The sequence below is a fragment of the Rhinopithecus roxellana genome, chromosome 6 (assembly GCF_007565055.1).
Source record: "Rhinopithecus roxellana isolate Shanxi Qingling chromosome 6, ASM756505v1, whole genome shotgun sequence".
NCBI classification, from domain to species: domain Eukaryota; kingdom Metazoa; phylum Chordata; class Mammalia; order Primates; family Cercopithecidae; genus Rhinopithecus; species Rhinopithecus roxellana.
The window spans coordinates 58,639,644-58,656,293 of NC_044554.1; the positions used below are offsets into that span (position 1 = coordinate 58,639,644).

The following is a 16,650-nucleotide window of genomic DNA, read 5'->3' on the forward strand; positions in this document are numbered from 1 at the left end:
CTGATTTTAGCCTAATTTGTATTTTAGTGAGCCCTCTTTACTACCTGATTGGTCGGGTGTGAGCTGAGTTACAAGCACTGTGTTTAAAGGTGGGTGTGGTCACCTTCCCCAGCTAGGCTTAGGAATTCTTAGTCGGCCTAGGAAATCCAGCTAGTCCTGTCTCTCACTAGGAAAACTAATACAGACACTAATGGAGAAATAAAAACTAGAATAATGAGAATATTGCTATTCATAGGAAGAAAGCAAGGTTATGAATTCTGCTTATCAGTAAATATAGAGGAGCCATTATATTTTTTTAGTCTTCAGGGTTATCCCAAGGTTGAAGCACTAGGGTATAGTTTTTTTCCAATCAGGACAGCCTTTAAATATACCCCGAGAGTCCGATATATAGGCTGCCTTTACCCCTGCTTTTCACTTGAGCTGTCAGCATCCCTTGGTTAATGGATAATAGTACCATAGCCATTATCTGCCCACTGCTTCTCAGGTCTTCTGAATGCTGTGTCCTAGTAGAAAGCAGATCCTGGGACTATATGGAAGCCATGTTCAACTCACACATAGGAAGGAACTGCTAGTAAGGGCAATGCACCATTTTCTAGCACAGAGTAGAACACACAGAATTGAAAGGAGAGAATATTAGTGGTGCCTCAATTCCTATTTTGCCTCTCACCATTAGACTTGAATGAGAACAGAAGTATAACTTTAATCATTAATTAAAGATTGACATTCTCCACATATCATCCCTGACTCCAAAATTATTCTCAGTTCCAGTTCGAGGATGTTATATAGTCTCTGCAATGTATGACTAGCTGTAGAATTCATGAAATTACTTCAGATTATGTGAGTAGGCATTATGGGTTGTAACAATTAAGAAATCTAGCTTCAGTTTTTTAAAATCTGAAATTGGAGTTAAAAAGTAAAATTGGAGTAAAAACACTTCCCATGCATCCATCCATCCTTCCAACTATCCTTCCATCTATCCATCCTTCCCTCCCTCCATCCATCCATCTATCCATCCATCATCCATGCATCCGTTCTTCCCTGCTTCTATCCATTTATCCATGCCTCCCTCTGTCCATCTATCCATCATTCCAACCACCCTTCTATCCACCCATCATTTCATCCATCCATCCATCATTCATCCATCCCCAATCCATGTATCCTTCCACCCATCCTTCCTTCCTATCATCCTTCCATCCAACCTTCCTTCCTTTCATCCATCCTTCCATCCTTCCTTCCATGTTTCCGTCTATCCATCCATGCCTCCCTCCCTCCCTCCATTCATTCATCCATCCATTGTTCCATCCTTTCAATCTATCCATTTATTCAACAGATATTGTTGATAATCTCTTCTCCCATAGAACTTACATTCTAGTGGGTAGAAACAGGGTAAGCAAGCAAACAGAAAACATATAAAATACATAATGTATTGATAAATGCAAAGGAGAAGAAGAAAACACAGAAGGGCAAGAGGAAATATCAGAGGAGATGGGTTAATTTTAAATAGGGTGAGGAGAAAGCCCTCTCTGAGAAGATGGTAAGTCGGCAAGGAAATTAAAAATACAAGTCAGAGAATTATTCTAATATCTGAGGACAGAACATCATAGGGAATGAGAATAGCAAGGGCAAAAGCCCTGGGTGGCCTTGAGCAAGTTCCTCCTCCCTCCTGTGTAGCTCAATTTCCTCTTCCAGCAAATGTGAACAATAAGATGATAAGAGTACCTACCCCAAAGGGATTATTTTGAGGATTCAATGACTTCACCCACAGGAAAACACTTCAAGTTGTCTGGGCGCACAGTCCACTCTCAATACATCTTGGTTACGATCATTATTTTTTATTATTGATCTTTACATCCTCAGTGTTGGCAGAGTTTCTGGTGCTTAAAAAACATTTGATCAGATCAGATAAGTGGGAAAAATTATCATTTGCTTATTCAAGCCATGCTGTTCTGTGATATTCTGATCCTAGTTGAACATACAGAAATACATGTCTAAAACAGAACCTCGATTCTCACCTACAACAGGACAAAGTTCACTGTGATTTCAGATAAGCTTGGCTAAAATAGGACTTAATGGAGATAGTCACACTTCAGCAAAGAAAGAGAATTCCCTGTGTAATGTCACAGGAGATTCAACCTCAATATTCTGCATCGAAGGGATATTCCTCCAAATGAGAGGATCTGCAGAAACAGAAAAAACAGAGAAACTGTGTTCCATGAAAGCAACAGCTCTGATTCAAAAGGTATTCTTTTTGGTGGACTCTACGGTATTTGTGCTCTCTCAGCCACCTCCCTGCAAGAATACAAGAAGGGTGATCACACCTTGACCCTCCCTCAAATCAATATGAGGGCTTTGGTAGGAAGGAGGACAGACAGTGACCAGGGCACGGGAAACAACTCGGAATGACAACTCATGGTAAGCCTGGTGTCAGGTGAGGCAACTGACAAGTCTTGTCCCAATCCACCCTCACAACATCATGAGGTAGGAAACAACAGCAGAATTGACAGCTTGGGGATTATTATGACTTTAAATGAGATAATAGCAGCAGCAAAGGGCTCAGGACCCTGGCACATTCTGAGCTAAGGTTCAGTGGATGTTTGCTGCGATGAGTATTATCATCCACTTTATAGGTAAAGAAACCAACTTGGAAAAACTAGGAAATTTACCCAGTGTCACACAGCTAAGAAACCAGTGTTAGAGCTGAATTTAAGGCCAGGTGGACTTCCTCCTGAGCCCACCAACCCATTGCCTCCACCGGAAATAATGCTCATAGGAAGGTAAGTGGTTTAGTTTGAGGGAGAGTCCCATTTTATGTTCACCCTTCCTTTTTACACTAAGCAGCTGTTACTTTGTTAAGTGCTGATAAAAGTAAGCCATTGTAAGATGAGGAAAGGCTGCTGTGATACTAAGGGTGGGCAGGATAGATATGGAATATCATGACATGCAAGCTACGCTTGAGATACTGAAACCATTTTTAAAAGCTGAAAAATCATTTTGGCTATAGAAACATTGGAAGAAATTCAAATTGTCATTGAATTGCAGACCTCGCAGTAATAAACGCCAGGCAACTCTCTTGGATATATTTAAGTAGATACATTAATCAGAAAGTATTGATTGTAAAGAGATGATTTAGGATTCCCACCTACCCAGAGTGAAAACTTTCTTTCAACCACATATCTGACATTTCAAGTAGAGTTACCACCACCACCTTTGAGAGGCATTTGGAGATTATTTAATCCAGCCTCCCTGGCCTTCTTGCTTGAATGCTCTAAACACAATCCCACCTCAGGGACTTGGCACCTGCTGTTATCACTGCCAAGAATGCTCTTCCCCAAATATGCATATGGCATATTCCTCACAGCAAAGCCTCCCTTGACCCACCCCGTATAAAGGATCCGTCCCACTACCACACACCACTTCCTATCCACTTTGCCCTACTTTATTTTTATGTCTAGCATTTGTTATTATCTGACACACGTATTTTGAGTTGATTTATTTCTGTTCTGTCTTCTTCCCTCCCTCCCTAAGTACGTGGAGGCAGCAGCTTTGCATAGTATGATAACCCAAGCATCTAGAAAATGCCTGGCACATAGAGGACCACTAGATATTTATTGAATGCATGAATAAATGAATGCTCGTCTCCTGCCTATCAACAACACACCTTCTGTTACAATTCTAGCTCTACATCCAGAAGTTCAGACAATGAGCAGCAATTAGAGATGTATCCCTCGCAGTGATTCCCAGGCACCCCAATTTTAACTTTCCGAACTGCCCCAAAATGGTATTTGAAGACACAAGTAGTCCCAGCAGCCTTCCAATCCTTCCAACTAACCCTCTACCAGTTTAGAAAAACTCCTGGCAATATTCCTAGTTAACTCCATGCCACTTACTGCAACACGTTACAGGCCCTCCAGTTTCTGTTGAAGCTGAGGATGGTTGCCATCTCCTCATCACTCAATTTAAAGTCAAAGACCTGGAAAGATAGGAGTTCCAGGACATCATCAGTAAGGTCGTTACTGCTGTGGCTGGAGACTGTCAGCCATTCTAGCAGGGAGCTCTAGCAGCACAAACTGGCCACATGAGTTTTTTCCCATTATGTCCACGGGATACAAATTTTTCTCTAAATTAAGTCCTACACAAAGACCACAGTATTTGTAGTGCTCAGTGTTCCAGGGGAGGGAGACCAGGCTCACAGGCACTAAGCCCCAGGTGTGCACAGGCCCTGTGCTCCATGATGCGCCCTTCAAGAGGACAGTTCACCAAGGACAGTTCATACCTCCTCTGCTGCTGGGAGGTGAGTAGGGAGGCCAGGATGGTCTGCTGTTGTGTGTGGCCCAGGGCCTAGCTGCTCAGGGGCAACTGAGGGTCTTCTCAGTGCTGTGAGGCACAGCTGTGCTCAGACCTGACAGGGCTTCAACAGGCACTGTCCCCAGCATGTCTTTAGCCTATGGGTCATTAATCTCAGCTCTACGGAGCCTAGATCCCTGGGCTGGAAAATGATAGGGTGGTGGGAAGCGAGGGAGCCAAAGACAGTGCAGGGGTGAGGTGAGAATCCTGGTGACAGGGTCTGCCTGTCCCCCACTCCACTGAGGAATACCAGGGCCAACCAGCCGGGATCTTACCTGAATGTTCTCAACAATGCGTGCCGGTGTCACAGACTTGGGGATCACAATCACATTCCTCTGGATATGGAAACGGATCAGAACCTGTGCGGAAAGGAGACATTAGGTTTCCACTCAGTTCCACAGACCCCGCCTTTTATGGAAGGGGAGAATAAAACATCTCTGCAGCTCACTGTGGCTTCAGGTACAATCACTAATACTGACTGAGCCCTTCGCAGCTATTAGACTTGTGCCAGCTCCCCGCCTCTTCTCTCCCTTCATCTTAGGGACAACCCTGTGATCTTCATTTTTTACAAATAAAGAAAGCAGTTTGGGGGTCATAAGGCTGATCAGAGGTAGAGTTGGCATCTGCACCCATATCTCTAGATTCCAAAGTCATGCTTTGCGACTTGACCGTAGGGCTTAACAGGAAGCTGTGAGGCAGAAGCTATCTTTGTTTCAGTGACAGCTCTTGCGTTTCCTAGAGGTTCCAACAGACTTCAAAGGAAACACTTTAGAGGGCTTCAGCTCCTGTGTTCTTCCCCTTTAAGGAGTTACTTGAGAACAACACAAGAAATGAAACCTGAGATTAGAAGAATGAGTTGCTGGATAAGAAGAAAAATAAAAATATGGCACCTGGGCTGTGGTTTTTTTGTGCTTTGCAGCAATCTCCTTAATCTTGGGATCCTCCAGCAGGGAAGGGTCCTCTGGCTTGGCCCTAGGGGCAGAAAGATGCTGATGTGAACAATCACCATGGCTACCATATACAGATGGACACCACTCCAGTGAGGGTCTCAAGACTGATCATCAGGGCCTCTCCATCTGGGAGACAGGCAGGAGGACCTGGAAGCTTGGTTCCTCCCCCGGGCTCTGAAGCCTCAGCATTTTGCAAAGCCTGCTTCATCCTTGGGTGGTTGAACTGGAAATATTCCCAGAGGGTCAAACACGTCGCCCATGTTTTTGTTATTGCTGTTGTTGTTGTTTTTTAATTCCCATTTGTTCCCACTGTCATCCTATTTGGTTGTACCAAATGCATTACCTTACACACGTTTTTCTTTCCAGTGACTTATGGTCTCATACCAATATTTACCAAACATAACATAATGTTTTTAAGATTATCAAGAGAAGGATCCACTGCTTGGAAGCCTCACCAAGGTCTATCCGGAGAGCCCAGGGGGCTGTAGGCTGTAACGGTGATGCCCTTGGAGTGGCAGTACTGGATCAGTTTCTCCTGCGTGAGGTACGGGTGACACTCAACCTGCAACAGCAAACAATCTTCGTCACAGGGAATGCTGGCTGGCTTTTTGAGTTGTTCATAGGGAGTTCTACACAGACACACAAAGACCACCAAGCAAAGGCCAAACACCTACCCACTGAGATTCTTGCTAACACACCCATGAGATCAGCCTCACACCTCCCGCAAGTGTCCTGATCACTGACCCCTGAGGTGAAACTCCGGGCATAGCATTGAACGTTCCTCCCAATGTTTAAAAAGTAATAGGGCAAGACCTTTATTTACCCTTATACTAAACAGAATTTACCTGGTTAGTCACTGGTTTATATTTCAGTCCAGGTTTGTTCAAGAGCTTCTCAATCTGGAAGTGGTTGAAATTGGAGATCCCAAGGGCTTTCACCAGCCCCTCATCCACCAGCTCCTCCATGGCCTGTCATAGAAAGGAATACCTTTGGGGCAGCCGCAGAGGGACTAAAGGGACCCTGGCTTGCCTTAGTCCTCCCTGGGACAGAAATTGCTAAAGAATCCACCACAACAGGGTTAGCCGAAGCATTCACAGGAAGTTTCAGTCCAGGGCCTGGGTGCCCGTCAGTGATTGGTTCCAGCCCTACTGCCCCTCCTCAGCCCAAGAAAAACTAGGAGCAACAGGTAAAGATTTTATTTTCTTGCCACTCGTACCTTACACGTAAAGAAACATATACAAAATTATACTTCTCTACACAGGGGAAATATGAAAAGTTTTGTAACACAAAAAACAAAAAATAAATAAAAATCAACATTTGCAAGTTTATGAGATGATTTTATTTTTAATGAATCCAAATGATAGCAGGGAGCTACTGTTGTGTGTGTGCATTGTACACCCAAACCTGGGCAAGCTGTGTTAGTCAGGAAGAGGCTGTAGCATGTGGAGAAGCCTCACTTGTGGGTCCTGAGTCACTGTCGCCCACACCAAACTCGCTTTAGTTTGCAGGAAGGTCATGCATTCAGATTACGCCCTGGCAGGGTCACCTGGCCAAGGAGTTTTGTGGGACTGAAACCTGACCCACCGTCTGCATATCCAGCCATGCTTCTCGGTACAGAAACTACAGGGACCCCCAAGGAAGGGAATCTTTGTATAATTTTTAGCCTATATTGGGCATTTTCCAAACTTGCCCAAAGATATCATATATGTTAGCAGCAGCCTCCAATGCAACATGTATTTATTAGCCATCTATTACGTGTTTTAGATCCTGCCCAGAAGTTGTCAGGATGTAAAAGTATATATGTGCTTCCTTCTTCTGGGATTCTTATAGTCCAATTAAAGTGCTAGGGTTCCCTTCTATGGAGCCATCAACCATGACCCTGAGGCTGCCTCAGATAACAGGACCGTGGCATAGACAGAGTCAGAAAGGGCAGAGAAGGAAGAGATTCACACAGCCTGCAGCTGTCAGGGCAGACCTTCAGGTGGAGTTTAAACTGGTCCTCAAAAAAAAAAAAAAAAAGAGAGAGAGAAAGAAAAGGGGAAAAATATGAGCATATGAGACAAGAAGGCAGGAGCAAAGCCCAGAGGCAGGGATGAGTATGACATGTTCAGGGAACATTTTATCCAGCCCTTCTCAACTTTGGCTGCAATTTGGAATCACCAGGGAGCTTTAAAAAATACTGGTGGATGCAGAGGCTCATGACTGTAATCTCAGCACTTTGGGAGGCTGAGACCGGAGGATTGCTTAAGGCCAGGTGTTCGAGACCATCCTGGGCAACATAGCAAGACTCTGTCTCTACCAAAAAAAACCTTTTTTTTAATTAGCTGGATATGGTGACAAGTGCCTATGATCACAGTTAGTGGGGAGGATTGCTTGAGCCCAGGATTTTAAGACTGCTCTATGCTATGATCATGCCATTGTACTCTAACCTGGGCAACAGAGCAAGACTCTCTAAATTTAAAAAAAAAAAAAATTACCTATTCCTGGCTTTCTTCCCCCAGAGTTTCTTACTGATTTTGTCTGAGTTGTGTAGGGAAAAGAAAGAAACATCAGACTGTTACTGTGTCTGTGTAGAAAGGGAAGACATAAGAAATCCCATTTTGACCTGTACCTTGAAAAATTGCTTTGCTGAGACGTTGTTAATGTGTAACTTTGACCCAGTCACTTTGCCCCAACCTTGTGCTCACAGAAACATGTGTTGTATGGAATCAAGGTTTAAGGGATCTAGGGCTGTGCAGGAAGTGCCTCGTTAACAGAATGTTTACAAGCAGTATGCTTGGTAAAAATCATCACCATTCTCTACTCTCGATAAACCAGGGACACAATGCACTGTGAAAAGCCAGAGGGACCTCTGCCTTGGAAAGCCGGGTATTGTCCAACGATTCTCCCCATGTGATAGTCTGAAACATGGCCTTGTGGGATGAGAAAGACCTGACCGTCCCCCAGTCCGACACCCATAAAGGGTCTGTGCTGAGGTAGATTAGTAAAAGAGGAAAGCCTCTTGCAGTTGAGATAGAGGAAGGCCACTGTCTCCCGCCTGCCCCTGGGAACGGAATGTCTCGGTATAAAACCTGATTGTACATTTGTTCAATTCTGAGATAGGAGAAAAACCGCCTGATGGCAGGAGGTGAGACATGTTGGCAGCAATGCTGCTTTGTTATTCTTTATTCCACTGAGATGTTTGGGTGGAGAGAAACATAAATCTAGCCTACATGCACATCCAGGCGTCGTACCTCCCCTTGAACTTAATTATGACACATATTCTTTTGCTCACATGTTTTCCTGATGACCTTCTCCCTGTTATCACCCTGCTCTCCTACCACATTCCTCTTGCTGAGAAAATGGAAATAATAATCAATAAAAACTGACGGAACTCAGAGAGCGGTGCCGGTGCAGGTCCTTGGTATGCTGAGTGCTGGTCGCCTGGGCCCACTGCTGTTTCTCTATACTTTGTTTCTGTGTCTTATTTCTTTTCTCAGTCTCTCGTCCCACCTGATGAGATATACCCACAGGTGTGGAGGGGCAGGCCACCCCTTCAAGTTGTAGCCTAGACTTTGGGATTTTTAAACTCTTCAGGTGATTCTAATGCATAGCCAACATTGAGAGCCACTAGCGTAGATGAAGTTATTCAATTGGTCAGTAGAGTTTAAAAGCTATGAAATCATAAGTTTCCTGAAAACTTCGATTGAGCAATTAGATAATTTAAAAGCTTTTGTGCATCATAGGTCAGGTTAGTTTGCCTGTATTGGAATTTGACTTCTTTATACTTTTTCCACCCCTCTACTTCAGAGTGGTCAATGAGGTTTCTACTCAACTGGTAGTGGGTCTACATAAACATCCAATGCTTTCATATTCAAGCCTGCTCATTTCAAATCAGAGCCTCTGACCTTAATCACTGATATCTTTTCATGCCTTTCAAATGTTGTATTTAGTAGTCATCCTTGTATTCATTCAGAAAACATAGCACTGTGAGACGCAGGCTACATTGACATACTTGCCATACTTAATATCATCATAGGAGCTTAGACAGAAAAACTGATCAAATGTATTACAAACGGGTGGGTGCGGTGGCTCATGCCTGTAATCCCAGAACTTTGGGAGGCCAAGACAGTGGATCCTTTGGGGTTGGGAGTTCGAGACCAGCCTGGCCAACATAGTGAAACCTCATCTCTACTAAAAATGCAAAAAACAGCCTGGCGTGGCGGCACACACATGTAGTCCCAGCTACTCGGGAGGCTGAGGCAGGAGAATGGCTTTTATTCAGTAAAGGGAGGTTGCAATGAGTCAAGATCATGCCACTGCACTCTAGCCTGGGTGACAGAGTGAGACTCTGTCTCAAAAAAAGAATGCTGTGCTTGTGGATTAACGCCTTTGAATAAACAATACACAGAAAAAGCTACATTTAATTGAATCATGTCAATTCTAAGCATTTCAGAAAGGTGAGGCTTAATATATTTTCCTCGTAAAACACAATAGAAGCTCACAACTGCATACATCCCTAGACACACAGCTGCCAAGATAACATGGTGAACTCTTGGAGTCAGATGCCACTGTTCATTTATAACTTATTCCTCCACTTCGTTCTCTACTAGCATTTGCAAAAGGACATAATGGTATAATAAAAAATGACCAGAGAAAACGTTCATCCCTTAATTCACTTTGAATATGAAGGATGTGAAACAGGTCATGATTTGATCTGAGAAGCAGGTATCTTGCACTGACACCCAGGTTGGAGTGCAATGGTGTAATCTCAGTTCAATGCAACCTCCGCCTCCCAGGTTCACACAATTCTCCTGCTTCAGCCATCCAAGTAGCTGAGATTCCAGGAACACACCACCACACCTGGCTAATTTTTTGAATTTTTCATAGAGACAGGGTTTCACTCTGCTGCAACACTGGTCTCGAACTTCTGACCTCGTAATCTGCCCTCCTCAGTTTTCCAAACTGCTGGAATTACAAGGTTCCCTGATTACTGGATGTGTGTTCACTGCCTGCCAAGCACCATGCCGATGGCTTTGGTGGTTGGAGTTGTGATTCAGATGAGTCTGGTTCCAATACCAGCTCTACCACACACACTGTGACATGACTTGGGCAAGTCACCAAACAATCTAGGTTTCAAATGTCATTATTTACATTATTTATAAATGGGGATGTTAACCCTGTCTCATAGGGTTAGATGATTTAAATGGGCTTTATGACTAATGTTCCTGGCATGTAAACCATCTTAATCTTTATCACACCCTTGAAGATATACATTAGTACTTTGTATTATAAGACTTTAAAGAAAAAAAAGAGAAAACTGAGCCCTACCAGAGTTACAAAACTGGCCCTAGGTTACTCAGCTGCTATGAGCAAACCCAGGCCCAAACCCGCTGTTCCAAATGTTTCACCCTGGTTTGAGAACAGCATGTGTATTCCCCAAAGTGGGGTCCATTGTATTTCCAGTCTTATTTGAAGACTCAGTATTAGCCTTGAAATATAAATAGTATCAGATGCACCCAAAAGCCAAAAGTGATGAGGAAGATATTAGAAGAGCTAGAGAATCACGATGATGAAATTAGAAAGCATCAGGCACATGGCTTCCTTCATATCAATGTGAAGTCTCATGGATAACTGAAGATTTCTCTCCCAGCACACTTACAGGAAGCTGGAACCTACCTCCCAGGCATCCAAGAACGTTGCTTTTCCACCGATGATATTACCTTTATCATCTTTGGGGAAAATGTCATCCCCAGACTATAAATACAGAATGAAAAGTTTACTGGAATCTGCATCACGACACTTGGTTCTGTTAAACAAGGTTTCAGGGTCCTGACTCTTGCTAAGTACCACATGTGCATACCAGTTTTTCAGGCTCTGCAGTACATACTACAAGAATGTGAGTTTAAATAAAATCTCTATATATACTGTAGCATATTAATCCTTATATTTTAGACATCACTGGATTGACTTTAAGATCTGCTGTTAGTACATTCCAGAAGCCAACGTTATCACCATGGACATTAACCTCATACACCTAGATCCTGTATATACCCAAGGGCAAACTTTCGCAGCAATATCACTGGATAAGGATTTTTTTGGGTAAAAAATTGGTTTTCTGGGTAAAATATTGGCCAGCTTCTATCCTTGCAGCCTCTAGAAGAGACATGGAATAAGGGATGGCAGGCCATCATCACTCCAGCTGGTCAGGAGGGGAGAGAGCTGGAAATTTGTCTCTCCCACCCCTCAGGAGCAGGTAGAGCAGAGCCCTAGGCAATGGGAGCCGCGATGACAACTGGCTTCCTTCAAGCATCACCCCACTTGGGCTTTTCTCCAAGATGCCACTCCCGGGGTGTGCTTTGCTTAATAAAATTATTAAGCCCTGGAATATAGTTAAGCCAGAGTAACCCAAGGGATTTCCTGGGAGGGCAACACTGGGGCGTGAAATCAAGACAAAGGTGATAGGGCTGTTGCAACTTGTCTGGGCTGCCAGAAATCATGGCTTCTCTCAGACATAACTGCAAGAAAACACAGGCATGTGGCCACCTCAGCAGCACACATGGCCTCAGCCTCCCTTCCACGCCAGCGTCTTTCTGCTCCAAGGTCTCTTCCTGACCACCTGCCATTCCCAATTATGAAGTGCAAGGTCTCCTGCTCCAGCCCATACCACCCCCCAGCCCTGGTACAGCTACTATTTTCTGACACCTGCTCAGAAACTAGAGGCTGAGAAAGGGAGTCGCTTAAACCTTGAATCCCTGTGGCCAGTGAATAAGATAGACGTCCAGATAGCTCAGCTTCAGGTCCTTGAGGGTCTTCTCAAAGGCTTTCCTCACAAGGGGTCTCTCAAAGAAAGTGGGCCACAACTGCAAGAGGGTAGCAATGAGCTGTTAATACTGGGAAAAGGAAGGGCCACATGATACTCATTGTTCCTGCTTTTATATTTGCACCTTGATCTAACCTGGCACAGGTCATTTATAACAAAGCTGATTAAGATCCACAACGCAGTGTGGAAGATCACCAGGGCTCAGCACATCAATGACATGTCTTAAGTGTTAAAACTAATTTACTTTTTCAACTCTCCTAGTACTCTATATGTCTCTCAGATCATTTAAGTAAATGTGGCCACAGATTTGAAATCTGTTTACCTGTCTCAGTCTCTTCCTCAGCTGTGGGCTCTCTGAGAGCAGGAATTGTGTGTAGCTTTTAAATGTCAAGCATTCTTAGGCCTTCGGGAAAAGATGGTCCTTTATCTGACCTATCTGATAGGTCCCTTATCAAGCCTGTCAGGCCCCAAGTGATAACTTTATAAGGGCTGCTACACAGTGGGGTCTATTTGTCCCACCAGATGTATGCAATATCCAAGTACCTAGAAACAGTGTTTTTTCAGCAAGTTGTGTATAATGTAAATTCAGTGATTCTCAACCCCCTCACACCCAACACCCTGTTCATTTTTATGACATTGTGTACCTCACCTTTCACTAGACTGAATAAAGAAAACCATATGTGACAATAGAAAAATGCCCCTATTGTTTTCCAAAATGCCCCCTGGCTGAGAACCTCAGGGGCACAGTCACTGAGACCACAGTGCTGACAGGGAGACCACACATCAAGCCCTGCCTGCACCCTTGGCCTCTGACTGCCTCTGGGCAGATGGTGGATCCCTCTGATAGGGAACAGGGAGACCCAGGGCAGTGCAGGACTCCATGGAGACAAGCCCACTATGGGAAAACCAACCCGCAGGCAGGTGGCACAGCAAAGACATGTTCAAATATCAAAAACGGCTTGGAGTATGGATAGAATTGTATCCACGGATGTTATCAAGGCAGGGATGAAAAGGGCTACATGTAGAAAAGGCTGACAGAGTTCTCGCTGCCGACCCGACCCAGATACTTCTGCCTGCCTTGAAGTGAAGGCCTCCCACCCAATGCGCCATGTGCACCTTGCTGACGATGAACAGATCCTCCCGCTTCACAGCCTGCTCTTGGATCTTCTCTTGGATGGCTTCCCCCACCTCATGTTCATTCTGATAGAAATAGGCACAGTCAATGTGGCGATATCCTGCATCAATGGCCACCTTCACCGCTTCTTTCACTTTGCCGAGATGAGACTGAAAAGCAAAAGAAAAGCCCATCACACATATATTTTTTTTTTTTCCTTAAGAGATGGGGCTTGCCATGTTGCCCAGGCTGGCCTCACACTCCGAAGTTCAAACAATCCACCCAACTCCCTAGTAGCTGGAATTACACCACAGTCAGCAACCAACATATTCTCTTATCCCCAGACCACCTTCAACAGGCTGCCCCGCATGGCCCAGTTTCTCCAAACCAAGGCCTCACTGGCGTCTCCTCTGCCAGGGGATGTCTGGCAAACTTTAGAAAAGTTTTCAAAAGAAGAGAAGGAAAGTGAATTAATTTTATGATTGTCTCCTTATGTCCTGTCCTAGTTAAAGTCAGTTCCCCTTTCATCCAGGTTAGTCCTGAAATGTCTTCAGATGTGTCGGGGAGTGCAGATGGCTCCACTGCAACTTGCTGAAGACCCAGATGAAAGCCTGACTCTAAATAACCCAGAGGGATTTTCAGGCACTATCCCCAAACGGTGATAAGGATGTGGATAATGGTCATTACAGCATCAATCCGGATTCCAACACTTACTGGGTGTGTGGGCCCAAGCAGGTGATTCCATCTTTCTAAACCTTGTCTGCAAAATGGAAAAAAAAAAATAGCACCAGCCTATAAGACCTTCGTGATGATGACAAGCTGCAATGAATGTTAAGTTAAGCACATCACCTGACACACAGTAAGGCTCAGTAGAGGCCGTTCATTATACAAGGATCCTTTCAGAAAAAAAGGAGAAATAGAAAACCTTATAGGAATGGTAGCTAGTTAGGGTAGTGCCATCATGGATGAAAATGGCAAAGAAGGCAGAGTGAGGTGGTGATGGAACAATTTCAAACTTAGCCTAAGAGAGGCTCGGGAACCTCCCTCACTGAGTCCTGGATGTGCCTTACCATGTTTTGCCAGCTGACATTAACACAGCCCGGTGGAGCTCATGACTCCCAGCCCAGGCTCTTGGCAGTCTCAGCATGCTGCAGATTTCAATGCGTACAGCAACCACCTGGGGACCTTGTTAAAGGGGAGATACCCATTAGGGAGTCTGGGGTGGAGCCCGAGACTCTGCATTTTTTCACTTTCTTTCTTTTACACAGGATCTCACTCTGTTGCCCAGACTGGAGGGCAGTGGCACCATCACTGCTCACCGCAGCCTTGACCTCTCAGACTCAACACTCAGTCTCCACCTCAGCCTGCCAAGTGGCTGGGACTACAGCTGCATGCCACCATGCCCAGTTAATTTATTGATTCTCTGTAGAAATAGAGTCTTGCTATGTTGCCCAGGCTGGTCTCCAACTCCTGGGCTTAAGCAATCCTCCCGTCTGGGTCTCCCAAAGTGTTGGGATTACAGGCATGAGCCACCACACCCGGCCAGTTCTGCATTTCTAACAAGCTCCCAGGTCATATGGATTCCACTAGCCCAAGTCCCACAACGTGATCTGCAAAGGGGTGCCAAGGACTTGGGGCTCTGCATCCTCTCTGCAACCACCCGGCCCACAACAAACCCACAGCCAAGTGGGGAAACGTTGAGCCCAATTAAGTGTCCTAGAGAGACAGAAGAAACTGCCCTGGAAAACAATTTTAAGTCCAACAGCTGCTTGAACTTTGATACTTGCTAGAGAAGCTCTCAGCACTGCTGGGAAAGCCAGCCTTGGAGCTTTGCAGCCTGAATAGCTCTGAGAAAAGAAAGCAATCGGAGTCCTGGCTCCAGGACTGAATCTCACCTCTCCAAACCCCTGTCCGACCTCCAGGCTTTCCTGGCTGAATGCAGAAAGAGAAAACACCCAAACACCCTTGCAGAGAAGAAGGGTGTGCAAAGATTTGCATATTTACCTGCCATGTGCCCAGGCCCACAATGGGCATCTTGGCTTTGGTACTGAGCTCCACAAAGGCGGCCATGGTTGGTGCAGAAATGATTCTGAGTGAGCAGGTAGAAGTCTCACCTCCTGCTGTGTCCAGAGTTGGTTGCTTCTGGTGGGTTCTTGGTCTCACTGACTTCAAGAATGAAGCCCCAGACCTTCGCAGTGGTTGTTACAGCTCTTAAAGATGGTGTGTACAGAATTTGTTCCTTCAGATGTGTCTGGAGTTTCTCCCTTCTGGTGGGTTCGTGGTGTCGCGGACTTCAAGAATGAAGCCACAGAGCTTCGTGGCAAGTGTTACAGCTGTTAAAGGTGGTGCAGACCCAAACAGTCAGCAGCAGCAAGATTTATTATGAAGAGGGAATGAACAAAGCTTCCACAGCTGGAAGGGAACCCAAGCAGGTTGTTTATTCCATTATTTATCCCCGCCCATGCGTTGCAGATGGGTCCATTTTGCAGAGCACTGATTGGTGCATTTTACAGAGTGTTGATTGGTCCATTTTACAGAGTGGTGCTTGGTGCATTTACAATCCTTTAGGTGGACAACAGCACTGATTTGTACATTTCTATAGAGTGCTGATTTATGCATTTACAATCCGTTAGCTAGACACAGAGTGCTGATTGATGCATTTACAATCCTTTAACTAGACAGAAAAGTTCTCCAAGTCTCCAGTCGCCCCAGGAAGTCCAGCTGGCTTCACCTCTCAATCCTCCCTCTAAACGGGACATCCCAACTGCTGTAGGGAATTGGGCAATGTCCACTCTAGACACTTCTTGCTGGATAGGGGTGAACAAGGGGCCCTGCAGTTGTAGTGTCCTTCAGAGGGGAACTCTTTAGGCCAGTCAAAGGGCCAGCGGGTCAGTCCAAGGGTCCTCAGTACAAGTTGTTAGTCGAGCACACTTGGAGTTCCATTTGTAAGACCATCTGTAGCTTGATGGTCTCAATCCTAGAGGAAACAAATTTACAAGGAGGTTAAAAATACAGGGCCCAAAGGTGAGTAATAGCAAGATGGTTGTCACGGGCCTAGAAAGGGGAGAAGCCATGTTGCCCAACTCCAGAGGTTGGCATAAGAGTTAGAAAGGCACTGTCTGATTTCAGAAGCCTTTTCCTGTAAACGTTGAGTGGCATGTCGTACTATCCCTGACTGGTTAGTGTAAAAACAATACTCTCCCCCTAAAAAGGTGCAGAACCCTCCTTTCTCAGCAGTGAGGAGGTCAAGGTCTCGGCGGTTTTGGAGAGTCACTGCTGCCAAATAGTCTATTTGGGATTGTAGAGTAAGGACAGATTTCGTTATTTCTTGCAAACTGTCTGAGAAATCCTTTGAGAGTGTGTGGTAGGAGGATAATGAAGTAGATAAACTGGCTCTTCTGGTTCCTGTAGCAGTGGCCATTCCTAACCCTATTATGTAG

At 44.9% G+C, this 16,650-nt stretch overlaps 1 protein-coding gene across 1 annotated transcript in view; it reads right to left on the bottom strand.

Moving 5' to 3' along the window:
• Positions 1 to 1,812: 1,812 nt before the first annotated feature.
• LOC104657859 (aldo-keto reductase family 1 member B10-like) overlaps positions 1,813 to 16,650 on the bottom strand; it is a 47,905-nt gene continuing 33,067 nt past the window's right edge. Inside the window, exons 2-11 of the mRNA XM_010357729.2 lie at positions 15,215 to 15,324; positions 13,213 to 13,380; positions 12,020 to 12,136; positions 10,953 to 11,030; positions 6,140 to 6,262; positions 5,750 to 5,856; positions 5,235 to 5,316; positions 4,620 to 4,703; positions 3,888 to 3,970; positions 1,813 to 2,177 (exon numbers count right to left, since the gene is read on the bottom strand). Of these exons, the coding sequence (XP_010356031.1) occupies positions 2,135 to 2,177; positions 3,888 to 3,970; positions 4,620 to 4,703; positions 5,235 to 5,316; positions 5,750 to 5,856; positions 6,140 to 6,262; positions 10,953 to 11,030; positions 12,020 to 12,136; positions 13,213 to 13,380; positions 15,215 to 15,280 (951 nt within the window). The 5' untranslated portion in view covers positions 15,281 to 15,324 and the 3' untranslated portion in view covers positions 1,813 to 2,134. The remainder of the gene's footprint in view (positions 2,178 to 3,887; positions 3,971 to 4,619; positions 4,704 to 5,234; positions 5,317 to 5,749; positions 5,857 to 6,139; positions 6,263 to 10,952; positions 11,031 to 12,019; positions 12,137 to 13,212; positions 13,381 to 15,214; positions 15,325 to 16,650) is intronic.